The sequence below is a fragment of the Anopheles gambiae genome, chromosome X, assembly GCF_943734735.2.
Source record: "Anopheles gambiae chromosome X, idAnoGambNW_F1_1, whole genome shotgun sequence".
In the NCBI taxonomy this organism is placed as follows: Eukaryota; Metazoa; Arthropoda; class Insecta; order Diptera; family Culicidae; genus Anopheles; species Anopheles gambiae.
In genome coordinates this window covers 9475169-9502960 of record NC_064600.1, presented here as the reverse complement: position 1 = coordinate 9502960, position 27792 = coordinate 9475169, and the positions used below count along the sequence as shown (strand labels likewise).

The window sequence follows — 27792 nt, the reverse complement described above, 5'->3', positions numbered from 1 at the left end:
GGGTCGGCAAATTGAAAGCACTATCGTATGGTGCGGTGGATTTTTACTCAACGGATAACATCTCGGGCTAATGCCATATGTGCGTGTGTGTGTGTGTGCTTCGTACAGAGAAGAAGTGTACTGCAAAGAGAGAAATCAAATAAATTAACTTCGCTGAAAAATGTCACCACTCGCCCACGTGGCTCGATTTTATAAGATCTTGCCGGCTTCACTTTCCTTCACGCTTGCCACTCTCTACTGCTTCTGCTCTCCCCAACTTATGGTTGATAAACATCGCACTGTATTGGGAAAGTGATTCAGCACACGGGTACGGCGCATCTCCGTGCTTCTCTGCGTCAAAAATGTGTGCCAACTGGTGGAGTCCGTTTTCTTGTTTTGTTGCCCCGGTTTGCTGCCCGGCCCAGTAGGCAAAAAGCTTTCCCAAGTGAAGAATCTTAATCAGCTTAGCAAGGATTGGGGCAAACTTTTTAATGCTATTGCATTGGGCGGTGCGGGTTGGGCGATCCTGGATAGGAGGAGTGAGCGCCCGCGAAATAAATCACAATTCTAGGTACGGCCAGATCCCGTGAGCCATTATTTAGCGCCCGGCAGGCCCGGGGAGGTGTTTGAAATGTTGCACAGACGTGTTGGATGACGGATGGTCGGGATGGAGCACCCAGCGATCATCGCCTGTGCAGCTTGCAGCGCCTTGCGAGGATTATCGATGAATTGGAAGGCACCCAAGAGGGTTTCACGGTGCGTGTGCGTCATCTACTGGAAAGTAACCGCTGGTATCCAACTTAATTGTTAAACCTTTGCATAAAACTTTGCATCTCAACCAGCAGCACCTTTTAACCTCAAGCACCCCTCAGGAGCGATGTAAGTGAGTCGCCAATTACGCTCCCGACTAGCTCACACACACACACACACATGCCCCGCGCACATTAGTTATGGCCAGTTGCAAACGGTTGCAGCCGTGGCTTCACTTGCGGACGACAAATTGAATTAAATTGGGCACCACAGGGCGAGCGACAGGAGCGCGTGAAGCGAGGGGTAGCTTCCCGCCGAGCCGTAGCGAAACTAATTGCTGTTTGATAGAATTTCATCGAGAATCTGCGAGATGCCCAGAGAGGTCTAGCCCGTCCTTTCCGACTGGCCCACCATACACGGCACTGCTAAATGGATTAAACGATAAAATTAGTGACGACCCATCTTTCTCACTCTCTCTCTCTCTCTCTCTACCCCCAATCAGTCAAACACGTGGCCGCACAGCCACTAAAATGAGCAAACATTCCATACATTTTGAATGATTTGCATGATAGATGGCGCCACTATTTCGTAATTGTAGTACGGCAGCAATGTTTCAATGATTAGCATATGGGTCATAACATATTGTTGTAAGAATATTCAAAACTGTACGTTGGGAAAACACGATGCGTCGAAATTTGAATAGTACTTAATGTCATTATTAAACGGCAGCTGCAGAACGTGAACGAGATGAACTAATGGCGAATAATGAGACGAATGATGACAAGTAGAGTCTTAATTATTGATGTTTAGAAGAACCTAAAGGTAGAGCTATTTAAAGACGAGTTTCTAACGGTTTTTCTTCTACAGGTTTTATATTTCTATTCTGTTAATCTCTTCTATCTTCACGAAGATCTTTCTTACGCTAAGTCTCATTTATCCAGGTTTTACAGTATTTAAAGGCTCTAAAAATTACGTGAATGTGTGCGACCTCACTAATCTTCTACCTTGAAAAGGATCTCGCTGATGGGAATCTCAATTGTCGAGATTTTACTGTGTTTATTGATATAATTATTCCAAAATGAAGTACCAACCTTCTCTATAACCCAGATTCGCCATAACAAGGTTGCCTTGTTGGGATCATCCACAAGCTTGGCTTATTAATCTTCTATTTGGCTGGTAATCTCCCATATAGATGTTTCACTTATTCAGATTACGCGATATTTATGATTTATGAATAGAGTCGTTTAAAATTGAGAATGGAGCTTTCGCTCTATTTCAGATGAATGTTTGGGACTTCAACACATCTCTGACCTTGACGGAGGCCTCTTTTATAGGAAATTTCCCGGCTCTCCATAACAAGGCTGCCTGGGATCATCAACACGTTTGCTTCTTAAATTTGGACGGAAATTGGTGTAGAGGGTTTCACTTATCCAGGTTTCATGGCATTTATAAAAAGAGTCGTTTAAAATTCAGATACAAACCTACTCTCTAATTCAGATTCTCCATTACATGAATGTTTGGGACCTCAACCCATCTCTGATCTTAACGGAGACCTCCTTTTATGGGAGTTTTCCCAGTTCTCACACGTTTGCTTTTTCTATTTGGCCGGTAATCGTTGTAGAAGTTTCACTTGTCAAGGCTTCGCGGCATTTATAGAAAGAGTCATTTAAGATTGAGATATCAACCTTTTCCGTAATCCTGATGAATGTTTGGGACCTCAATCCACCTCTGACCCTATCGAAGATTTCTCTCAATATTCTAGGTTTCTCAGTATTTACTATAAAAGCTATTTCAAAAAGAGATATGAACCTTCTCTTCAATCCAGGGTCTAAATTTGTAAGACCAATGTGTGAGACCTCGTTTATCTTTTAACTTAACGGAGATCTCACTTATAGGAGTCTCGTTTATTCAGGTCTCCCCAGATGTCTTCCTTTTATAACCGAATACTAGCCCTACCTAGTACACCGAGCAGCCCAGTGTGCCTTGACCTGTACCGTACCTGTCAAACTAATTCGAGTACTAAATGTCGGGCGCAAAATTGATCCCGTACGCAAAAACACACACACACACACACACGCTTAACGTCTGTTGCGAATAATTTCGTGTAGCTTTAGCAGAATCAGACTTTCTCCCTCGGGGCCGGAAACAGAGATCCAGAGGTAACAAGCGATGCAATCAATATCTTCCCACCTACGACCATCGTCGGGCTTGAGTGTTTCGACCGGCGGCTGCAGAAAGACTAACTTTCGTATATTACACCTCGACGCAACGCGGCATTGGGGCTGCGGTTGCCGGCTGAGAAGGCAAGGCAAGGCTGTCCCTAACCGCATGTTTGATTTTTGTCCGTGACGTCTGCCCGGACCGATCGGACCGGAGCAACCGTCCGGAAAGTGCGCCTCAGCAGGCTCAAAAACCAGCAGGTCGATCACGGGTCTTTGGCAAACGGCACTGCAAAAGGGGAAACCCGTGCACCCAGCAGAGCGCGCCTAGACGCCCACAGCCCAGGCTATTTTTGACATTTTTCACACCACAACTTTCATCGACTCGACCCGCTCCCTCGCTTTGAGCAAGCTCAAACCATTGATTTCTTTGTTGTTTTTCCGCCCCTGACCGTTTGGGCTTGAGCCCAATGATTAGAGACTAGCCAGAGAAAGAGTGCTTCCCCTCTGAAGGCATTTGCGCTGTGTTTCCCCCTTCCCCCAGCTTGGCACAGCTTTTTGGAGGCTGGTTTTTAATGTTTGCACATTGTGCAAAGATTTAAAACATACTTTCATTGAACTGGCGATAGGATTGCGATGCCTATTTGTTTGAAATACGAGCATCGCATACGGTTGAAGCTCGAAAAGAGCAAAAGGCAAGGCAGTCGGTGGCAGTTGGTGGGCAGAGGTGCTGGTAGTAGTAGTGTAGGCAGTGGTCGATGGTGCAGGCAACTGGTTTCGTTGCTGCGGACAAAAGTTCCGAATCCCTTTCGGGGCGCAAAAAAAAGAAGAATAAAAAAACAAGGGAAAAGGTTGAGAGGCAATTTTTCCGAGCCTTTCAAATGAAAGTTTCCACCGAGGCGTGATGAGGTCGGGCGTAATGGAGAAGGGTACGGTGAGGGGTTTCGGTCATCAATCGAAACCGATTGCAAAAACATATCGACAGAAGCAAACCACACACACACACCTACACTCTCATATTCACATACACACGAAGTGTGTGTGTGTTATTGGGCATTCGGACAGGGGGTTTGGAGGGATAGAGGCTGATACGCGCGCGGCCGTATTCTCCCGGCTGGTTATGTGGATATTATTTTCCTATCAAGGGAAATTGAAAAACTTTCACGTTCCATTTGCGCCCTGCGGGGGTCCGGCAGCTCTCTCGGTGGCAAACGCCGGTTAAACACACACACACACATGTGTTCCGCGTTCATGCTGTTTGAGCTTGGAGCGCAAAAAGTGTGAAAAATAATGCAAAAAAAGAAGCAGAAGAAGCAGGAAGATTGGTAATGGGGCCAGGCCCAACGCGCCTGCCACCATGACGTTTGCGGATTTGTTTGATTCTGGTGCGAGTTTTACCAACCCCTGCCCTGTTCCGAAACCCTGCCCACAGCGGTCCACATTCGGTGGAGCGGATCTGTGCCACCATTATCGACAATTCACCCCCCCCTCCTCTGGTCCACCGCCGCCTCTTGTACTAGGGATGGGATCTCCCTGGGAAGTGGGTCAGTCCTTACGACCAGAACGTCAGACAACCGGGGGCCACTTATTGCTCCCGATTGCACCCTGACACGCAATGTCGGAACTGTCACCTCTCAACCCGCGGTGGCCGAGGAGGTTCATGCTTTGTTAATGCTTTGTTCCCTGACCATATTCCCCCAACCCCAACCTATTCGCGCTCTACGCCACGATGTAGAGTCACGTGGCGTTACTTACGTGTCAACTCACGGCTGGTGGTGATAACTGGCTAACATCACCAGGCAGTTATCACACCTCGGCGCGATCATTGCTCACCGATAAGGTGCTCCGTCCAAGTGGACCGTCTTTAGTTTCGCTGCGCTTAGGGGAACACGGGGCAACAAGGAGGCAACACCGATAGTAATATTATAGTTATCATAGTTACTGTATGAGAGCAGTGAAGTCTCAAACTGATAAAGTAATGATGTTACTAATTGTTATGTAAAACTTAGTTATTAGATTACTGCCTTATGATCAATTGAGTCAACGTGTAAAAGAAAGCATGAATGTCTTTCTTCAACTATTAACACCATACTTCATACAAGTGTGTAGAATAATTGACCCTATTGTAGCCTCGCACAAATAATCTCGAGGTATTGAAAATTGTAGTTCAACTTATAGTGACGAAAGCATATTGCAGGGGCATTGTATGACACACAAAAAGTTGCAAACAGAATCAGAAAAGCTTTTCATTGGATATCTAGTATTTTACTTTGTTTTTGTGATTTTTGTAAGGGACCATCAAAATGTTCAATATTTCACTTTCATTATTATTATTATTATTAGCATTATTATTGTTATTGTTGTTGTTTGATCGCTGGTTGAAGTACCTGCGCCAACCGTTAATGTGATATGACTATATCTAATCTACCTTGACCAATAGAACATAGTTCAAAAAGCTATCAAAACATGTCTGGTGCGTTTGTATCATCAAACCGTCATCTAAAATTTTGTGGAAAGAAAAATAGCTCAATATTACAAACAGAGCTATTTGTTTGTAAATCTGCTATATAGTCAAAACTGCAATCATTAGTTCCATCCGGAATTGGAATCATCCGGAGTCCGAGTCGTCCGGAGTCGTCCGGAGTCGTGCGGAGTGGTCCGGAGTCAGCCGGAGGCATTTGTTTGGTGGTGTTTTGCGTGTGCACTTCTACGATAGCTCTTTAATTTCTAGAAATTTCGGTTTGAGTCGGCCGGAGTCAGCAAGAGACGGAATCAGAGATGACATGCCTGACCGCAAAAACATCCCAGCACCGGCGGTATCCTCCCGACTTCAGATGACTTCGACTCTGGACGTCTCTGGCCGACTCCGGATAACTCCAATTCCGAACGTCTCCGGATGACTCTGGATGACTTTGGACGACTCCGGAGGATTCCGGACGGCTCCGAATAAATCCAAATAACTCGGGACGACTCTAGATGACTCCGACTCCGCACGACTCTGGATGACTTCGACAGAGACGGTTTCGACATTTTTGGAGTCGACTCCGGACTTTCCACAAATTTATCAATCATCAATTTCGATTATTTGAAAAATTTACTTATAAAAAAGGACTTTTAAATAATAGAAAGCTCTCATATCAAAATTAAACGTTCACCTATTAGCTAAAACGTCAAAGAGACCTTTGCTGGAAAGCAAACTAAACTCCTTGGAACAGACTGCCAGTACGGTAGCAGCATGAGTTCTAAAAGATTTAAGATCCACTGTTACTCACAATGTAACGGCACGAGGCTAGATAGCCTGATCCAAATGTAGAGACTTCCAAAACATATCGGTTGCGTCAGATAGCATTTGCTTATTTTGCTATACTATGCGTCATTCGGTCATACACTCTGCTTGACCAGTGGAAGAATTTCCATTTCTTCGTCAGTCCCTTTGACGCATTCCACTCCAAGGTACAAAATTCTTCAGCATCGCTCCTGATCTTGTGATGATATCTTTGTGATGATAAAAGTAAAATAATTGCGTGGCATTTGCCGCCGTTTCATCTTCACCATCACCGTACTGCCCCAACTTCCCTTACACGCTCCCTACTCGCTAGCGCAACGTTACAACGTGCGAGAAGTCATCGGTCGCTGCTGTGGCTACCCAAAGCTCAGGCGCGTGTTGCCCCGGCTAAGGAGCCTTTAGCACGCCATGCGGTTTGCGAAGGATAATTGTTGCGTGTGCGATTTTTCCTTCCTCCTATTGTGGACGTTAACAACAACCAAAAGAAGAAGTAGAAAAAGACAACAAAACCATATCTTACCCAATCACTGCCCGGAAACGAGTTGTACTCAAAGGTCGAACAGCGTTCACTCCGCGGTTAGGTTTGTTGGTCTCTCCTATCTAACTCACAAACACACACATACACATACACCGACGCGTACACATACGTTGCATATTGAGATTTAATTGTTAATCCTTGGTGCGGCTGTGTCCGGCAACAGTACGACCACACATGGCAAATGGGAGGTGTAAGATAAGCTGCCGGCCCAACCAGATGCTTTCCTGAGGCCGAAAATGGAGGTGTCTTTGTGCTCGGTAGCCATCCCCCTTCCTTCTCGCCGTTCCCTTCACCCCCACCTAACCTTCAGCACCCTACCTACCAGCAGAGCAAGTCCACCCAGGGAGCCCAGTTTAATCCGCCGGTTTTCGAGGCACCAATAGGGTTGAGTGTTTTACTTCCGGGTCCGATGTCCGGGGCTCGTCGTGATAGGATTGAGCCAGTCGCCATTGGGGACCGCAATTCTGAATGGTAAGATGCACATTTTGTACGCCCTTCCGCTCCCCTCGCTCCCCGATAAAAAGCCATTAATGAACCGAAAGGAGTTTTCCACGCCCCACGTCCCTTCGCTCTCATCCACCAGCTTTCCAGCCCACGGAGCAACACACGGCACGGCTTTTATTGGTTGCTTTTTTTTTCTTCTACTTCTCGTGCATACTGCTCTAGGTGCGCCACCACGACCGGGCTGGAAAGTCGCTTACCATACCGGACGGACGCACACAATGGTGGTGTGGTGGAATTGTGAAAACGGGGGAAAAATTTGTGGATCAGCAAATCTGGAATGGCTCGATATCGGTTTCTTTGCGGCGGTCGAGCGCACCAAGCGAGGCAACTAATCCTCCCGGGGCCACCCCACCCCCGGAACGGGTGACCAGCGAGCGCGCGCTCGCCTGTGTGTGTGTGTGTGTGTGTGTGAACTACAAGCCCGCGGGCAGGGTGGATGGAAACCACAATAGGTAGTGGAATTCCGTGTGGAATTCATTTTTGCTACGAGCAAGGATACTCTACAGCAGCCAGCAGCAGCTCACACAAACACGATTCACAACCACACACACACACACACACACACACACACACACACACATGGAAAGACTGTGCTGCGCTCTGGAATCATTCAGCATTGGCAAATTGACAACGTGCGAGCGGGTGGGCGTGGGAATTGCCGGAAGCAGGAGCAAAAACGAGAAGAACAAAAAAACGCACAGGAAAGCACAAGCTCGTACACAAGCAAATGAAAGAACAAGCTCCCTGCTCATGCCCAATCACCAACCCTCTCCCCCCCCCCCCCCCCTTTGGATCCGTATTCGTGCAACTTGGGCCAAGTGGTTTTACAGAGTGCCACGTAAAAGCTAAAACGACAGCGACGGCGACCGGCCCCGAGACTGGGCAACATACGCAAGGGCTCGGGAAGCTGGTGGGTAGGAATCAATTTCCTCCACCTTGTCTTTCTCCTTTTTCTTAAAGGATGCCCATTATTGTGTACCCGCTGTAGGTGGAGCCACACTAGCCCAGGGTTTGGCAAACACTCGCCAGGCGAAAACGTGCCGAAAACGAGCGATGCAAATGCAAAGGTGGGTGATCGTTTCCGTGGGTGAGCGAGTTCAACCAGCGGTCTCAGAGATTCGTGCTCTTTTGAGCTCACTGTATGCAGGAATCATAAAAACCATTATTTGATGACTTTGAGCTCTCCCATTCCTTTGCGAATTCCATTCAATTTGAGTGGAGATCATCCTTTGATATCAGCGAACTGAATCGTAACTGAGCCATACAAATCCTTGGAGGGTTCGGTTTAAAGTAGAATCGGTTATATTACCTCCACGTATGGAGCTACTCATGCGCTCTTACTCAGGGAGCGCTTAAGTTAAAGTCGAATGACTAGCATCTCACACTACATTTAACCGTGGAGTGCTTAAATATTGAAATTTAAGTATAATTTGGTATATCTAGAATGAATGAGTCAAATGTAATGACCAACAACTCATTCCGAGCGAGTTAAATCATTTGTGAGTTAGATAACTGGTACAAGAAAAGCGTATAGGAGCGTGCTAGTTCCCTTTGATTTAAAATGAACTCTTTCGAGATTTACGCTGAGTCGTGATTCAACTCTACCCGTTGTCTTCCTGAGTTCACTGACAATGAGTTGAATAACTCTATCTAGAAAGTAGAATAGAGATTCACTCACATGAATCTTCCACGATAAGTTATTTGAATGTTGAATTGATACTGTAAAGATTCATAAATCTTTGAAGCTTAATGAATCTCTAAAATTCCATAAAAGATCTATAAAGGTTCATGAATACATAGATCTCCAGGATCCAAGGAGTGTCCAAAACTTCCAAGATTGCCCAAAACCGCTTACGGCCAGGCATCTTCGTCTGCCAATCTGTTATCCCGGCCTTAATGGCGAACGCCTCCATGCCATCTTGCCACCAATGGAACCAATTTGAAATCATGATTGGGCATTGGGCATAATTTTTATAATTTTAAATTTGCGTGATCCGTGGTAGATTTGCGTAGCAGAAGCTTAAGCTCTATGAATCTTTCGAAATATATGCATCTTTCGAGATTCTTGAATGTTTGAGATCTATATATATTTTTTTCCAACCGAGATACAGATTGATTGCACCATTTCAAAGATTCATTCGGTTTCGTGAATCAGAATCAGATTTACCCAACACTACTAGAGAGTCAACAACTCTTAGATGGTGGTACAATGGAATCAGTCTTGCGTCTTTCCGGGCCTAATTAGCAGCGACAGGTCGTCAGACAATCCGGGCATACTGACAGGCCGCACGTTGCCTACCACTGCGGATGGCCAGCATTGTTTGTTGCTGTTGCTGGACGTGTTCCTTTCCCTTCTACACAGCATGCTCTCGCCGACGGGCGTCGACGTTGGTGGCGTGTGCAGCAGCTGGTGTGGCCCGCCGGCCCCCGGAAAAGCAAAATCAAATTGATTCGAGCCCGTAAAAAAAACCCCGTGCTGGTGGAGCTGGCGGCGCTGCTTACACACACTTGCAACATTCGAGACGCTCAGGACGGCAACAGGACCAGTGTTAGGTATAAAGGAGTAGTGTTTCAGAGAGAGAAAGAGAGAGGGAGAGATGAGGAGGGAAAGAGCTTGGTCGATTTGATTGACCAAACTTGAATTGGTATGCTAAGTATAATTGTCTTGCCCGCACGGTTCGAACCAATAACGGAAGGATACATTGGGGGGATATTGTGGATATATCCCAGTGTCCAATGAGTCTCTGGTGTGTGTATGTGTGTGTGTGTGTGTTTTTGCGACTCTTTCTTGGGAAACGAAGCAGCATATGATTGATGAGACTTTTGACATTCGGAAGATCCTCCTCGGTCCTCCCAGCAAGGGTAATGTGCTGCATATTGGAACCGGACGACTATTCGGAAGACACTGCTGCAAAGAGATAGGAATGCAGGAGATACATACCAAAACAAAAAAAAAAAGACACGAAAACCAATGACCAGGATATTGGAACTGGATATGACTAGCAGCAGCTGGACTGGTACCGTGCGGTTTCAGTCAATTCAGCCAGATCCTGAAGGCATTTCCCCAAGGCCCGGGAGCAGTCGCTTTGCCCCGATTCACACTTCACTGTTGAAACAGAGCGCTCGGTTGGTTGGCAGACGTTGGCCGAATAAATCGCAACAACACACATATTTTCTTCCTTTTCACACACACACACACACACTCGCGCGCGTGGGAGGGTATGTACTGCTGGGTGTTAGGGCAGATGGAGCAACAAATGATTGCTCCACCGTTGCTATTTATCCAACTGCACATCTTGGGATGTGTGCACTCGAAGCAGCACATAAATGAAAGAGATGCAGTGAGCAGAACGTCATGGGGAGGGTAAAAAAATGCATGTTACCCAAAACTCTGCAACACACACATATACACACACACACACACACACATACACACGTTGCATACGTATGGTTGCGATTGCTGATGCTCCCGGCATAAGACGGAGGGCAGTTCGGGACGATCGTACACACCGCACTACACACTATTGGAATGCACGGTTGAACGCCTGCTGATTGTTTGTGTGCTCCCCCATTCCCTCTTTCTCTTGCCTCCATAATGCATACACAAACATTGCACACAAAAAGGATATGTCCCCTGGGGGTAGGGAGTGTAGGCGGCTAAGATGCATCTTAATATGCTTGCAACCACTTTTGCCACGGCAAGGTCAGGAATTGGGAATATCTTCTGAACCTGATGCCTCTCGGTTCTCCCCCCCCCTTCCAAAGTGTCTCCAAAGGTGGGTGGAAAGCCAGGCAGGGGGAGGAGAGCTGGATTTCCCTGATACCGGTAGGGCAACGCCGTTCCCAAGCGCGCCCACAGCCGCCAGATTCCGATTCGGAAATCTCCCGCCAAACAAACGCGGCCTGCTGCTGCTGCTGCTGCTGCTGCTTTTTAGTGCTTTTGGTCGCCGACAGCCGCCCTCGGTCGTCGGTGCGCATGCGCCACCACCATACGCGACCGGTCCGACTTTCGTTTCGTTGCATACGCTCGAGCCGTGACGCGTGGCCATAGTGCTCCGGCAGTGCTCGTACAGTACGGGTCGGGTTGAGCCGAGCGAGCGAACGAGCGAGCAAGCGCCGCAGTTTTGGGCAGGATAGGGTGCCAGCAACAGCAAAACAGAGCGCACGAAGTGTACGCCACTGCCAAGTCAGTCGATTGGCGACAGTCGCGTTAGATGGGTTTGCTGAAGCGCGCGCGCTAGAGGCGACTAGAGCGCTTTGCTGTGTCGTGAGTTTTTCGCGGTGTTTTTGTTTTATTGTACGGAAACCGAGGACCTAAGGGAACTTGGGACATGCCTGGGTGGTGGGTGGGTGTGTCTGTGTGCGCCTTGTGCTGTGACCCTGCAATGTGTGTGTGTGGCTGAACATCTGAGCGTGAAAGCGTGAGGTACAGATCGGCGAAGATCGTCCCGTTCGATCAGTGACAGCCAGCAGTTCGCAACAACAAAAAAAAACCTCTTTTATCGCTCGTTTTTTGGTGTACATGTGTGTGTGTGTGTGTGTGCGATAGTCTGTTAAAAGTTCAACAGTGGCACCATCATCCAACAACAACAAAAACAACAGCAAAATAATAAAGAAGCGCCTCCTCCAGAAGTACCACACCACATCTGTGCCGTTTCCCACGCAAGTCGCGCGCGCTCGGTCCTGCCAACTTGCTGGAGATAACTATTACTTTATCACTTTACTTCCATCTGTCAGCTTCCGGCAGTGCCGCAACTACATCCACAGCGTACACAGCAGCAGCAGCAGCTGGAGCTGATTGAATGTTTGCAGTTGCCGCGTTTCGCTTCCGGTTCAAAAGATTTCGCGTTCGATCGCACGCGCATTACACGCTCGCCTCTCTTTCTCCGGCAATCAATCAAATCAAGCCTGCAATCAACCGTACCGAAACCCGCTACGGTGTGAATCCTTCCCCGATGTTCCAGCTTCCCCGACTTCAATAGGAGGAGTTGGGAAAGAAAGCAGGAGGCACTGGAGGCCGTCTGTGTGCTCCGTTTGATTGCATCCCGGCGGGAATCCAGTGGGCTAGGGGGGGAAACGAGGGAAAGCCCGGTGACAAGGGTAACCGTTGGGTCGTTTTGGAGAGCGGGAGGTTTCTGGTTCGCGATCCTGCCTGATTAGTGGCCGCGGCGCCTGTGAACCTTTGGGGGTGGGGTAGGTCCGATTGGGTTCAACTTTCGGTCGGTGAAGTTTAAATCTTTAATCACTCACCTCGGCTCGTTATTTACGGTCATTAGCCGTGGTCGATGCTAACTCACACGTGCTACACGTTCGCTGGATGGGGAGCAGGTCTACCGGGTGGAATGGAATGCGAAGATGTACAAAGTTCCAGAAGATGTACCAGCATGGGGAATACCGTGCGTTTGAAGCGTAATTATTTTAAAGCAGTGTGCGCTTTCCCATCCTCGATTTGAATCTTCGAGCGGGGAAACTAGCCTGAAGTATGCATTGAGGAGAAAAAGGTATAAAAGTGTGTCTCCCGGGAGCACTTTCCTGTGTGCGTTTGCGTGTATTTTGTGGAACGCATTTGGTGGCAACTCTGGCCTGTTTTGAGCTTTGGGCGGAAAATTCCTCAAGCGCACTTTCATTATGAATCCAACGCGGCGCAAACGTGGCCAGCACCGCACCGGTACTTGCTCGATCCGCTCGGGAGATTCCGCCCTGCCGTTGCCAACCGCCTCCGACTGAATGAAAGCATCCCCTTCACTTCCTCTCTCCCTGCCGCTGTGTGCTACCTGGGGAAGAAGCGTTATTAGTTGGATGCTTTTTCGGTGAAACATTATCTTACTCTGCGATGCACCTTACGGGTAGCAAACAATGCCACTGGCTACCGTTCTATTCAGCGATACGACTGTGTGTGTGTGTGTATGTTGTCCAAAGAGTAGGACGAGGGATGGCTGAGGGCTTCGGGTTCGGTTTCATTACACAATCACGCTGCCCCCGTGAAGCCTTGAGCCAAATGTCCAAAGAACCGAACGAGCGGGAGTCAAGGGTTAGCCCCAATGCCTGCCTGCTGCCCTTGTTGACCCCTGCATTAAGGCAAACGGAGAGCAGATAATGGACCGAAAGCTCACACTCATTTGGCAGAGGAGAAACTGTCTGTTTTTTTTTTGCTCGATACGCTCTTTGTATGCCAGCAGTTAGGATGCTATATTTAGGAGGAGTTAATATACTGCGAAGTAGCTGGCAAAGCAGCGCTCCGGTCACGTACGCTGTGCGTATAGATTGAGGCGCTTTGTCACGCGAATCGGCATCGGGGTATCGGGCTGCGGTGAGCTGATGCGCCGCAAGGTATGCTAGTGTTGTAGCAAAAGTGGGTATCAAACATCATTTTTCCTCTGCTTTTGGTAGATAACTTAGGCGAAAAAAAAGCAAACTATCCACATTTCTCCTGCTGAAAGTAGGGGTTAGGATTGTGATTTGTGGAAATGGTGCTTGATTGTTTTTTTTTCCTTCCATTTGTGCCCAATTGTATACCTTCAGGCGTTGGACGTGAAGCCCGACAAAGGGAATTTGTTGTACGAGGTGAAACATATTTTGCTTTATAATGCTTCTGGCACTGAATATTGGCATCCGTCTTTCCGTCTTCTTCTTCTTCTTCTTCTTTGGCTCAACAACCGATGTCGGTCAAGGCCTGCCTGTACCCACTTGTGGGTTTGGCTTTCAGTGACTAATTGATTTCCCCCCATAGCAGGATAGTCAATCCTACGTATGGCGGCACGGTCTATTTGGGGCTTGAACCCATGACGGGCATGTTGTTAAGTCGTACGAGTTGACGACTGTACTACGAGACCGGCGTCATTCCGTCTAAAAACCAAATAACCTCTCATTAAGATACGTTTTTCGTGTACTTGGTGCATACTTGTAGGCGTTGAGCCACAACAATAGTGCAGGGTATAGAAAGGGTAAATACAAGCACCTCATTGTTGGCATTTTACAGTTGGCTTGGCACCTAATTACACGCTCATCATCTGCCTATTGTTGTGCGATTTGTTTCACAATTTTGATGGATTTAATCCTCACAATAAATGTATTTTTTTTAGCTAAACAAAAGCGCCTCACAGTATGCAGAGTGTTTTGCAAAATAATACTATTAAAGTTTCAGGGTAAAAGTTTACATCACAAAATACGTTAAAAAGAACGACGTTTATAGTTTTGGAGCTTAACAGAGCACTGTATACATGTTAATAAGCATACGCAGCATACTTTCAGGCGTTATATGCAAAACAGACTGTGCATGGAAGCGTCTCAAGGCTGTCCAGTTATAGCAAAGCGCATTAAAGAATGCCTTACAGACTGACAGTAAAAAACTAATCAGTAATAAAATAAAAACCACTTCCCATGCTACGCCAGAGCGGTGCAACAGCTGAAAAGAGCGGAGCTGCGCCGCTCGTCATGCAACACACTTTCATCAATCATTTTAATTCCCGAACATTTAAAAAAACGGGGACACTAGCCGATAAAACTGTCACGCGGACGGTCTACGGGCGGCGGGTAAATAATGATGACGCGCAAATTGCATACTATTAGGCGGATTATATTAATATGCAATGCTGTGCAATTGGATTGCGCAAGGGTTTGCATGGTCGATCTATTCGCCGGTTTATCTTTGCCACTCGGCCACCCCACAATAACCCCCACTCCCCTCCCACGCAATAGCACGGTAAAGCGGGACCCGTGTAACGAGCCAGCGAACTAGATAAAAATGCAAACTGGAGCACGGTTTTTAATGAATAAAATAACTGTCTATTTATGACCGTGTGGTGTGCTGTGTGTGTGTGTGTGTGTAAACAGGTGCATTTGAATGTTCAATCATCGGAATTGAGCTATAAAAACAGCGCTTTATTAGTGCTGGCCGCTGGCTGGCCCGTGGCCGATGGGTAAGGGTGATAATTGTTTTTCAAACAGCAACGCTGACAATCCCTCGCTGGCCCGTTAGTTTACTGTCCAGCCTGTGTGCGGACCCTTGTTTTTTCCACAAATTGGTGGTAAGGGAAATTCCCCCTCCTCTCTTGCATCACGGCAGGGTGCATGATTTCCATAAAATAAAACATCATCATCCCTTGTGCTGACGAACCCCCCCCCCCCCCCCACCCCCTAAGCCCGAACAAATCAACCATGTTAACAGGCGCAAATGGTCGGTTTGATGGATTACTTGCGGGGCACAAGGCGCATCGGGCTGGGCGAGCATATTTTACACCGAGCCGTTAGATTATACTGCGAGAAAAGTCGAACGAAAAGGGAGCAGAGAACCCCTCCCCCCCCCAAAAACGGAGGTGGTGGCGGTGAAAGCTTCCGCTCGCATTTTGGGTGCGATTTGATTTGTCCGAAAGCGGTACCGATTCGCAGCTGGCAACGGAAAGGGCTGGGCTTGGCGTCATAAATGTTCGATTCGGTTCGAGCAGCTCGGGAGTCCGACCGGTCCAAGCTACAGTCGGAGCAGACCGGGGGGATGGCATCATACGGCTTGGGAAGAACAAAAACTGCCGACCCTTCGCTCTCTCCCTCCCAGCCCCCGGAGAGAAGTCATCAATCTTCCGTTTTGATGCTTTTATAGTCTCCTAAATTTTTATTCAAATGGAAACTAATCATCATCAACGGAGGTTTTGCTTTTACGAGGTACAAAATTGGAGCCACACGCTGGCCACACGGCCACAAGCGGGGCGAAGGGGTTTCGGTGTGGGACGGAAGCGAGCAAGTCGTGGTTGTGATGCTGGCCCAGCTTGTGGCCACCGCTTGTTACGACCCGTGCGCTTCGGCAAATGTACGATTACGATTGGCTCGATCGATGCTCGATTTTGCTTGTTTGCCCACTGCTGTGGGTCGGGGCCGTTGAAGGTTGTTTGGGGAAGGTTCCTTGCAAAGCGGGAGGGAAAGGGGTGGAAGGTGGTACTTTTTGCCGACGAGCAGTGTATTATTTTTGGCAGCGTGTTGTAGCTCCCATCGGAATGCTTTAGGGCGGAATTTTGGTCATACGCTTCGGAACGCCTGAAATTATGCAAAATGTTTGGCTCATATTTTTCCGTTGCGAATGTGTTCGAGCGCTTCGGTGCTGTTTTGAAACAGTTGTGATCGAACAGGGGGGGTTTTTTTTTGTTGTGTTTGCTACACAAAGACACTGCAAGAAGGCTAAGCAAAACATATTGTATAGCTTTAGGCGCTCTTCATTCTGCAATGGTATGGAATCTGGAATCAGCAAGGCGCACATTTAGACATGCTGACTGTTTTGTTGCTAAAACGTAGAAAGATGTGTTGTTGAATAGATACCTTTGCATACCTTTGGGCGGTGAACTGTGAGCCAACTTTCTGTATCAACCCACTGTGCAATGGCATAGAGACACGCCTGTATTTAGACACGAATCAAAGACTCGACAGCGTAGCACCTGAAGGTATGCAATGCATACAGATCGTTGGACAACTTCATCATCAATTATTTAGTTTGTTTTAAAGTTGAAATAATTTTTATTTTACATAATGTTGCATATCTTTAGGCGTTTTTGGCCAACGCGAAATACAGTTCCTTCGTTTGCCTCAACAGCTCTATACTTTAATTCCGAGGCCTCGTCTTAAACAAGTATCAAACACGCGAAAGTGAAGCGCCCACAAGTATGCAAAGTACGAGTCAAAATCGAAAAAGGAACACACTTGCCGGTCAAACATCGGTTGCGTTGAAATGCGAGTGCACTTTGCCGCCCGAAATTTAAACCACAAATCGCTCCTTCCTCCAAAAGGTAAACGAAAACGGAAGCAGCAGTAAAAAAAAGCAACCATAAGACGTTCCCGCTCGGCCCGGAGCCAATCGGAATTGATAATGATGAATGTCGGCGGAAAAGAAATGGGATTAATAATGCCACCATTAGCAGCATTTCGGCGCTTTCCACGCCGTTGTAACGTTTGCAGCAGTCTGCCGTCCGCTTCGCAGTGCATTGCGTGTGACGCGGAAGAGGCCGCACCGAAGCGTGAGCGGAATCCTGACGCGACTGTTTTTTTTTTTTTGCTTTATGCTTCTTCCTCTACAACGGCGGTGGTGCGGTCGCGGTGGCTTTTAAATGCTTACCTGGTTTGTCCTCCCGGCGGCTACGGCTTAGCGAAAGCCGCTCCAACCGCTCGTAAGCCTCGGCTGAGCTGCTTTATTGCATCGAGATGGGGTCGTGCTGCTTCCCCAACTCGTGCTGCTGTGTTGCTCGCCCCTGTCCGGTAGTGTGGCACTTGCGGGACCCAAATGCGACGTATGTAGCGAGCGGCACGAGCGGTGGCAATGGCAATTTGGGGAAAATCGTACAGATGGAATTTGAGAAGCACACAGAAATCCGACGCAGGGCCATGGGCAAAGGTGTGGTTGGACATGGTGTCACAACAGGCCGGGAACAGACCTAGAAGTGGAGCGATAAAATCTTGCCCAAGCCAAGTCCATGATCTAATCGCTCGTCCTCGCTGCACTCGCCTTGGTGTACGAAAAGGAGAGGAGGAAAAAAATATAAAGAAAAAAGGCACCCAGAGAAAGGCACACGGCGAAAACACTGGCGAAAAGGTAAACCGACTCCGGATATTCGATCCAGCCGAGGTATTGGGGGTGTGGGGGAGGGGGGGGGGGGAGAAGGATCGTCCCTAATTGCCCCGGATGTGCTTTATTGGGACGACTCGATTTTGTGTGTGTGTGTGTGTTCGGAGCATCGATGCTTTTTTGTGTTGTTGTGCCCGCGTGTTGCTAGTTGCGAAGCGGTGATAATGGCAAACAAGTGGTCGAAGGAGAAGTGCCGTGTGGTTCCCTCCCAACCAAAAAAAAAAAAAAAGGCTGGTCGGTTTCAGCTTGCCCGGCTGACAATCTCGGAGATGTTACTAAAGCTACTCAGCGGATCGATTTATCGATTACAGCGCAGCATGGTCGTAAAAGCACCAACTGTGCAACGAAACGATGGGAGAGAGGGGGTGGGGGAGAGTGGGAAGGTGGTCGAGTCGTGGGGGACGAAAGGACCTGCCCGTCACCAATTATTGGGAAAAACGTCCTGCTCCGAGCGGCAACCGGGCTGCTGGAAAACAGCGTCAAACGAGGAGGGAGGGGGAGGGGGAAGGAGTGGTGCTACGGCTATCGTCCCTGGAGATTGGTTGGCTGTGGTTTACGGTGAAAGACGAGAAAACAAGTACGAAAGAGGGATGAGGGGGGGGGGGGGGGGGTGTGGGAGACGGTTGGGGGGAGAGGAGGGGCAGGGCGATCGGGTGGGAAAAATACCTTCGCCCGGCCAGCGAACCTTTGGCACACGTGCCGGTGGCTCGCACCGTCTCGGGGCTTCTGTTTGATGCGCTTGACGAAGATCCGGTTCGAAGGACCAAAAATAGTTAATGCTTGCAAGCTTGTTAGGCAGGAATTTTCCGGCTTTTGGGTTTTAATATTATCAGCTCGATGCTTGAGGGGAGTACCGGAGGGGGGGGGGGGGGGAGTGCGTCGAGTGTCACAAATAGACTTACTTAAACTACTGTTAAGATAGTGCTGTAGTGCCGATTGCATACTTTAAGGCTGTTGGATACAATGCAACAGATAATAAATATATCCCAACGTGTTAGGAAGATAGAGAGAGAGAGGGAGAGAGAGAGAAAGCGAGAAAAGAGAGAGAGAGAGAAAGAGAGAGGGGGGAGGGGGGGGTAATGAAAGGAAAAAGGGAAGCTAGTTATCGCGAATCCACAGCTCGAGCCTCTTATCCACTTCGCCGGGAAATGGCTTTTGTAATGTAGCATTGATTGATTTGACTATTAAGCTTTCGGTAGGGGAAAGGGACAAATTCTATGCTCCATTTTCGCCCACACTCTACCTTACGCACACACACACACACACACACACACACAACAACAACAAGTCGCAGCTCGGACAGCCTCCCTTGCACAGCATCGAAGCCCGGTGCCTGCCGATGATTGATTTGTGTGTAGGCACTGGGGCAAACGTTTCCTGCCGACGTCGGCCCCGAACGTCGCCTGCCGGGGAGGGGTTAAGAGTGGCGTGCGAGACAAAAGGGTCGCCCGCTCGCATTGGCCGCACAGCCACACGAATGTAGATATATTTGTCAAATGAAGCGTACGAGAGCCCCCGGTAGAGGAGGGAGGCCCAGAAAAAGGTAAACCCTCCCGTACGTACGATACGATCGATTGCCATTCTATGACAGCGGGCTGGGAGGGTGGTTTTCCTCGAAGCCAACAGCCTCCTCGGATGTTGATTTGTGCAAAATGATTTCAATAACTGTCAACCGACTCCATGTGATGGATGGTCGGGGGAGGGTTTTTGCCTGCTTGCCTCCCTGGGCCGTGATGTGTGACGTGCCCGAGCGCCCCTGTCAGCGCGTATGCAAAGTGCCGGCTCCCGGGGTTTGCCGGATCGATGTGCAAAGTGCAAGAAGCTAGGATGCTACCGCACAACAACAACAACAACAACAAAGAAAGACTCCGACAACAACAACAAAACAAAAAAACCCTCCGACATGTTTACCAAACGACTTTCGGGGACGGGGGAGCACATCAATAATTCACTTAAGGGGCAAATTGTATCGCTGCCTGTCAGTCGCCCGCTTTGTCTCACTGTGTGTGTGTGTGTGTGTGTGTGTGTGTGTGTGTGTGCGCGCTTTATTTATTCATCCGCTTCAATGGACGCTGGCAGCAAGCGACGAACGGCCGGGTTGGGGATGGCGCTGGGAAATTGGGGAGGGAAAGTACAGCCCGTGAACGCCTTCGGTGACGCTCTGCATGGTACCGTGCATGATGCTGCTGCTGCTGCTGCTGCGCGCTTGATGTATGCATCCCACTGTGCGATGGGGGGAGGTCATTCCGATGGAAATTCATCCCCCCCCCCCGAATGGTGCACACGCTCGCCTGCTTCGCTTTTCCGTACGGCCACGGTGCGGGCTGTAATGCAAATCGCCCGCTATCGGAAATCGTGATTCCCAGACGAAAAATGGGAGGTTTTGCTGTCATCTGCGCCACCCAGCGCAAACGACCATTTTCTTTCACGACCGCCCCATTGGATATGCAGGCACCGAAAGGCGGACCCAAGTGAAGCGCACGGTTGCGAACTGTTGGCGTGGGAATCGGGAAGGCATTAGAATATAAAAACCAAAGGGCAAAAAAAAATGGCCCGCGTCCCCCTAGTGGGTGGGTGGCCGACAAATTAAATCCCACCCGCCAGATATACTTCGGAGGAGGGGGGGGGGGGGGTTGGAGATAGAACAAAAAAAAAAAAACCCCAGCCCAAACAGCACAAACAGGCAGCAAATAGAGCCATCAGCAACGGCGGCGAGCCAAAATTCGAGCGACCGCACGCCACGCCGTAGACGACGAACCGGAACTCCCGGCCATCACTTAACCTGCGCTTAAGCGAGCGCATAAACTGCACAAATTTGTTAAATTAGAGCTAAATGGAAGGCCCCGGGGCAAAGTCGCTCGGCAGCTTCTTAATTGGATCTATCTCGCTTTTTCGGACACCAGGCCGGACCGAGTTGCTACCCTCCCCAAAAAAAAAAAAAAAAAAAAAAAAAAACTCAACGAAACTCCGGCGGCAATAATTCTCCGAAAAAGTAGTGCTCTGCGTGCGCGCGTATGTGTGTGTGTGTGTGATTGGCCCGAGTGGTGGCTGCCACTAACGGATGGGCCACTAATGGGGATTGTGAGCAAACTTTTCTCTTTTGCTCTGGTCGCCCCACGTGCCACACATGGCACACGCTATATGCCGAGACGGCCATAGGTTCGCCTGCAGTGTTGTGGCGCAGTACGTTGTGTGGTCGTCGCTTTGCTTTCTTCCTTCGTTTTCCGTGCCTCGAGCCTGGTTGCACACTCTCTGCGAAATGAAAATGTCATACAAAACCTGGACCGCACACCTGAGTTTTGGTGTCCTCCCCCCCCCCCCCCCCCCCCCCCCCCCTGCAAAGCCCTTTTTCCGACCACCATCATCTGTCCAGCCGCTCCAGCAGCCAGTGTGATTGGTCGTGATAGCTTACTGCGCTGCGAAAATGTAATTTGTAGTGGACGGCGGTTCTTCAAACCCTGAACCCGGATTGGCGTTTAGTGTTAAAGTTTTACCGGCCATCAGTGGGCACTGGAATCATCCTGCAAATGCCCCATTACTGTCAAAAGATATCAGAGATTGAGCCGGAACGGTTAGAAGGGCGAACATGAACGCAAGCCGCTTGAGCGAGAGCTGACAGTAATGGGAGAGGAATTTTAATTACAGCAATGTACTTGCGTCCACTGATCCCGCGTGACGGTTCGAGCAGTTGCTCTAAATTAAATCGACAACTGATACCACCGGGGCTTTGATTACTATTACCCGTTACCGCGTTACTTGAAGCGGACCGGCTCGGCAGACACCCACAAAACGGACAAGCTACCTCCTATCGCTCTGTACAATGTAATTAGCGCGAGCCGTGTTAGTGCGCTTAATAAGGCTCTAATTAACGGCTCGTCAGCTTCAATTTGGTAGGCCAGATCAAACTTCAAAACAATACTTTAGCGGGGGGAGGAGCTAAAGAAAACCTGACCGAGAGAGAGAGAGAAAGAGAGAGAGAGAGAGAGAGAGAGAGAATGTTACAAACACACTGCAATTCAAATGATAAAATTGGAAAGGAGACTCCTTTTTTGCTGCCCCGTGTTGCATACTGTATTCAACAACTAGCCAATTAATCGTTCTGTTTACGCGTGTGTGTGTGTGCTTGTAATATTTGGCATGAGTGTTTATAGTACCGGCTGCCCTTCGTGTTCCCTGGAACTGGTTGGATGGAGCAGACTGGGGTAAACAAAAAAAAAAAAAACATTTGGCTCCAATCCAATAAAAACACAATCGAAATCGTTCCTCCATACCTCCCCGCCCTCTTGTACAACCCTGCTCGGTACGGGCACGGGGGCAAGCCCGTAGTTCAATTAAGATCAAATTAATTATCAAGAGTTTCATTGGATTCTCGTCGGCCACGGAGGGTAAGGTCGGTGGGTTGGTCGGGACCCATGTGTGTGTGTGTGTGTGTGGGTGGGTATGCGTTTTTGTTCGACTGGTCACTCTTGTCCAATTCATTATTCATGCCAACACAGTGCTGGCAAAACACGCCGGTCCAGTTGTGATGCCCCCAACCGGCCTTTTTCCCTCGGCCGCCCTTTCTGCCCAGCGGTTTGGCAAGTTAAGTGCTCCACACAGTGCTCCGCCCGCTGCCCTGCCCTATCTGTTACCTGTTTAATTTCCCGTCTCACCGGGCTCCTGACGGACGATGGGCGATGGGTGGGTGCATAAGTAATTTTAGAAGCGAACTTTTTAATTTTTGCACCTATCACCAGCGAGGGCGAGAGAAAGACATCACACAGAGGGATGGTGGTGGTGGGTTCTCTGGAGCAATTACACGGCCCTTCCCTTCCGGCCTTGAGTTCGGTTTCAGAGGAATGGAGTCGTCATGGTCCGTCGGGAATTGCCTAGAAACGTTTGGGATTGTCTGAGTTGTGGGAATTGTTGGAATTTTCGAGTTATCATCAAGAATCGTCTGGAATCGGCCAGAAACATAAGTACTAGCAAAATGATCCAAAACGATTCTGGCAGTTCTGATGGTACCGGATGATTCAGAACAATTCCGAACGCAATTCCAAATGATTCTGACAGTTCCGACAGACACGACAGTTCTCATGATCTTCAACACAGCGCTAGTTCACAGTGGGTTCTCTGGAGCGATTGTATGGCTCCTCCCATCCGGTTCAGAGTTTTGATGTAGAGGAATCGATTCATCGCGGTCCGTCTGGAATCACCTAGAACCGTTTGGAATTGTCGGAATTTTCGATTTATCATCAAGAATCGTCTAAAACCGGCCAGAAACTTGAGTACTAATAACACGACCAAATACGATTCCGACAGTTCTGATTATAACGTATGATTCTGAACGATTCCGTATGCAATTATACACGATTCTTATAGTTCCGACAGATATGATAACCTTTACCGCAGTGTGAGTTCACAATGAGCTCTTTGGAGGGAGTTCGAATTCAAGAGACATGCAGTCGTTATGGACAGTCTGGAATTGTTCAAAATTGTTGGCACTGTCGGAGTTGTGGTAATTACAGATATTGTTGGAATTGTCGCAGTTGTCGGAATTTTTAGGCTATCATCAAGAATCGGCTGGATTCGGTCAGAAACATTAGTACTAACAAAACGTTCAAAAACGATTCCGACAACTCCACATGATTCCGACAGCTCTGATTATACCATATGATTCTGAATGATTCCGGATGCAATTATACACGATTATTACAGTTCCGACAGAAATGATTACCTTTACCACAGTGTGAGTTCACAGTGAGTTCTTTGGAGGGATTATACGCCCCCCCCCTCCTCCGTCCTCCGGGCCCGAGCACTAATTCAGTCGGAATTGTCGGAGTCGTCGGAACATTCAGGCTATCATCAAGAATCGTTTGGGATCGGTCAGAAACATTAGTACAAGGACAAAACGATCAAAAACGATTCCGACAAATTGCACAATATTCCGACAGTTCTGATGATACCGGATGTTTGTGAACGACGGCGGACGCAAATACACATGATTCCGGCAGCTCTGACAGATGCTACAGAACCCTTGATTTTTGGAGATCCCAAACGATTCCATCGATTGCTGCCTTTCCGGTCGATTCTAAAAGCTGGCTCTTGCAAATGCTCGGAATCGTCCGGAACCAGTATTCGCAGCGTTGCCTACTTCACCCATCCCTACGTACGCAGGGAACAGGTCTCGTACGATTGCCCCTCGTTATGTTGCGCGTTGCATCAAGGGCAGCAATCACCATCGAACGTACAACCGGGCTTGTTTATACATTTTCAAGTGTGAATGTGTGAACGTTTGCTGAGAAGAGAGGAAGAGGAAAACGTGTAAGAGTGAATGTGAGTGAGGGGGATGCAATCTGTGCCCGGGAGTGATTCATGGGATTCATTATTTATAAAGCGTCCTTTGATTTTATTCATAAACCAAACGATAGAAGGTGTCGGTGCATGATGAGTGCCTCCGACATTGCTGCTGCTCGCAGGGGCAAACCTGTCGGACACGTTACTTAAACTCTCTCACACACACACACACATACACAGTCTGTGTTTTACTTTGCAGGATCAAAGCTGCTGAAGCTCACGGGTCAGTCTCAGGCAGGACGGAAACGGAGACAGAGCCGGGGTACAGCTGGACACCATTTCGTGCCGTTCTGTTGGACGGCGCACGAAAATTGGACGACAAACTGAAGTGTATCAAACAGAAGAAACAAAAAAAAAGCAAATCAAAACACACAGAGAGGGAGAGAGAGAGAGAGAGAAATAGTGACACATATAAACACTCACCTCTAACATCGTGTCCTGTGTGTGTGTGCGTGAGGGGTTATGTGAAGTTTTGTGTGAAAATCGCAAGCAAAACTGTTGAGTCGTTCGAGTGCTTTGGCAGCCTTTTCGGGTTGCTAGCCACTTGGCTGTGTTTATGTGTGAGCGTGTGTGTGTGTGTGTGCTGCAGCGCGATGTAGGTTGTGCCCCTTCCGCCCCCCCCCCCCCCCGCCCTGGATAAGGCCTTGAACGGCAACGGAACGTATCTGTAGGCCATCCCCTCTCGACGCGTTCCAATTAAAGGGGCACGCCGTGCGGGCAGGCCCGGGCGAAAGTGTTTCTATCAACCGGGAGGACACACGAGAATAAATATTTACCCCCGAATTCGCCCTTTCTACCCCTTGAAGCAGTGTGTGTGTGTGTGTGCTTGGGTACAATTCGAGCGTCTGTTCACACCGGATCTCGCACCGAAACCGGCGGAAGCAGCGTTGGCACGACCGCGACCCCCGACACTGCCAGCCCTCGCAACACGTACGGTCACCCTGGGATGAGTGAGGTCCGCTGACGGGCTTTCCCCCCCTCCCCCGTCTCTCTCTCTCTCTCTCCGGTGGGGATGGGATGGGTGGCGGCGGTCCGGGCCATACCAGTGTCGATCACGGAGCCGGTGCCAGTGCCGGGGAAGCAAACTAACCTGCCGGTACGGTGAACAGCATGCACTGAGTGCGCTGCTGTAGTGCGAAGGTAGTGCACGTAGTAGGGGGCTAGTAGTGTAGCGGTGTGCCGTGTGCCGAACAGCGAGCAAAGTGATTGAAATCGAAGAAGGAAAAGGGGAAGGGTTTACCGGGCGGCCGAAAGTAGTGGCAGTAACCGAAAAAAGAAGAATTCGTTTGTGTGTGTGTGTGTGTGTGTGTGTGTGTGTGTGTGCGAGTGTTGTGTGAAAGCATTCCCATTACACGGTGCGACGTGAGCAGGCAGTGAAAATGTTATGTGCTCGGTTGAAAATCGTCCTCTGCCTTATACAGCTGCTGGCAATGCAAGGTAGGTGAACAAACACGTCGGGCTGAATGCGGGAGACTCGATTTGCCAGGTCGAAGGTTTGGCACCCGTGCGCCGGACTGGGTTGGAATTAGCAAAAACAAGGGGGAGGGGGGGATGCTAGCATTTTGGGCACATTGCAATCGTTTTGCGACTTGGTTTTTTTGTTGTTCCCGGGGCTGCATCGGTTTCACGGGGGTCACAAAATGGATCGGAACCGAGCGAGCGAGTGATCAAGTTGACTTCTCGAGTGGCGAGTACATCTGTGCGGCGAGTATGGTTTGTTTTTATTCTTCAATTCGTTGGAGAGTTTTTTTTTATTTTATTTGTAGTTCCGCAGTAAAACAGCTCGAACGTGTAACTTTTTCTTCGCACGGGACGGTTCGCGCTGCAAGGTGTTCGATGAGAAAAACACTGAAGGACAAAGTTAGTATGCCCGTTCTTGGCGATAGTTTTGGTCGACAACGAGCCGAAACCAGATGGCTATGCATTACGCCCTATGTTTTGATTGGTTGTGCGGTTGTCTATGGTTGTCCCGGGCTGCTTGGGTGGGGGTTTGTTTTTAAACATGCTTCACATTGGCAGCAAATTGGTTCCATTGCTACGAACGATATGGGGCACGGGGAGGGATAATGGCTAGTGAGACTTTGATTTTTGGTAGTAAACTTTTTAATTGGATGGTGGAATAGTGCTAGAGCTTGTTTACGTACAGCATGTAGCTTGCAAACTATATTTAAATGTAGCAGCGGTACTTTTGCGTTTTGAACGTTATCGTTTGGATGTACCAATCTACATTCATTGCTACTTTCTGACTTTATCAACGACGTCGTTCTTTGAAATGAAACTGTAGTTTACCGGAGGACAGAGTAGACATCAGATTAATTAGCCAAGGATAATCTACTCTGAGCAGCATGAACTGGCTGGGAGTTGGAAAATAGCTTCGTAGAAGGCATTTCAAATCTTGGTATACTATGAAGATGTCTTAAAGACATAAAATCACTTCAAGCCAATCAACCAACCAATCACTCTGATGATTTAGCCACCTTTGTTCTGCGTATTTGTATGAAGTGGGTTCTCCCACTATACAGAGTTTTCGAGGATTATATAGACATGTTCAGCGAGTTGTAGATTCGTTCAGGGATATTATAGACTCTTTCAGCGAGATATAGAATTGTTCGGAAGTAGGCGTTGACATGTAGCGATTCTGTAGTGCTGTCATTTGTTTTCTTTACACACTGTGCCGCAGGGTTCAATTCTTTATTCTTAAAAGTCCTAAAAGTAGCTAGCTTTATTCTTAAAAGTCCTAAAAGTAGCATTCTCCAGGCTGTTTCATACATGAATTAGTTAAAACGAACGTATTTTTATGAAAACCGTTTGTTTACCTTTTGATGAGAATGATCCAAGCTGCAATCCAAGGGGTACGAAAGTGACAGCTCTACAGTATAACCGAACATGTCAACGCCTACTTCCGAACAATTCTATATCTCGCTGAAAGAGTCTATAATATGCCTGAACGAATCTACAACTCGCTGAAGATGTCTATATAATCCTCGAAAACCCTGTACGTATGCAGTGGGTTCTGTTTACCAAATGCAGGGGAAGATGTCAGACAAACTGACAGTGGCAACATATGCGCCAAGCAAATAGACTTTCTTCCAATCTGGTCAAACGATACCGATAAGACCATCCTACTTGCAGCGTAAGCCTATCAAAAGATTGCACTGCTGGTTGAGGAGCTCCGATAATAGATTGGCGAAGCAAAGAACAAGCCTGAAGGTATGTGAGACATTGAAAAAGTCATCTTAATATCCAGCGGAATGTACCATCAATAGTATGGGAAACAATGGAAGACATCTTGAAGAAGTTTAATCCTTACTTACATATTTTGATGATACCCAAGTCCCAGGCCGGCGGCTCTTGTATATTAGTGAAGCCTACGAAAACATTGAGAAGACTGCCAGACGACGTTAGAATGTACTTGCTGGACGAGCCACATACCAATCTTGTGTTGGAACCATTAAAACGGCTGAAATAGGTTTCTTTCAGCTAGTATGAAGTATTTATTTGAAGGAGTTCCGCGGCACAACCTATCTCACAGCATGACATACGTGCTAGATATAGCAATCCTTGGTATAAGGCTCTCTCTACGAAGTTTAACCATACTAAAGGAACGGCCCAGAACCTTAGGTCGCATGCTGCAACT

At 48.3% G+C, this 27792-nt stretch overlaps 2 protein-coding genes across 5 annotated transcripts in view; one reads left to right on the top strand and one right to left on the bottom strand.

Moving 5' to 3' along the window:
- LOC5666800 (ATP synthase lipid-binding protein, mitochondrial) overlaps positions 1–27792 on the bottom strand; it is a 59121-nt gene that overhangs the window by 10403 nt on the left and 20926 nt on the right. The window lies entirely within an intron of this gene.
- Positions 11259–27792, top strand: part of LOC1271719 (uncharacterized) — a 32395-nt gene continuing 15861 nt past the window's right edge. Inside the window, exons 1-2 of one of the 4 annotated variants that reach the window (XM_061649518.1) lie at positions 11259–11402; positions 24355–25592. In XM_061649518.1, coding sequence (XP_061505502.1) covers positions 25535–25592 — 58 coding nt within the window. In that variant the 5' untranslated portion in view covers positions 11259–11402; positions 24355–25534. Of the gene's footprint in view, positions 11484–11514; positions 11643–24335; positions 25593–27792 lie in introns of those variants that run through there. The other 3 variants (XM_061649495.1, XM_061649501.1, XM_061649511.1) reach the window with 3 other exon arrangements.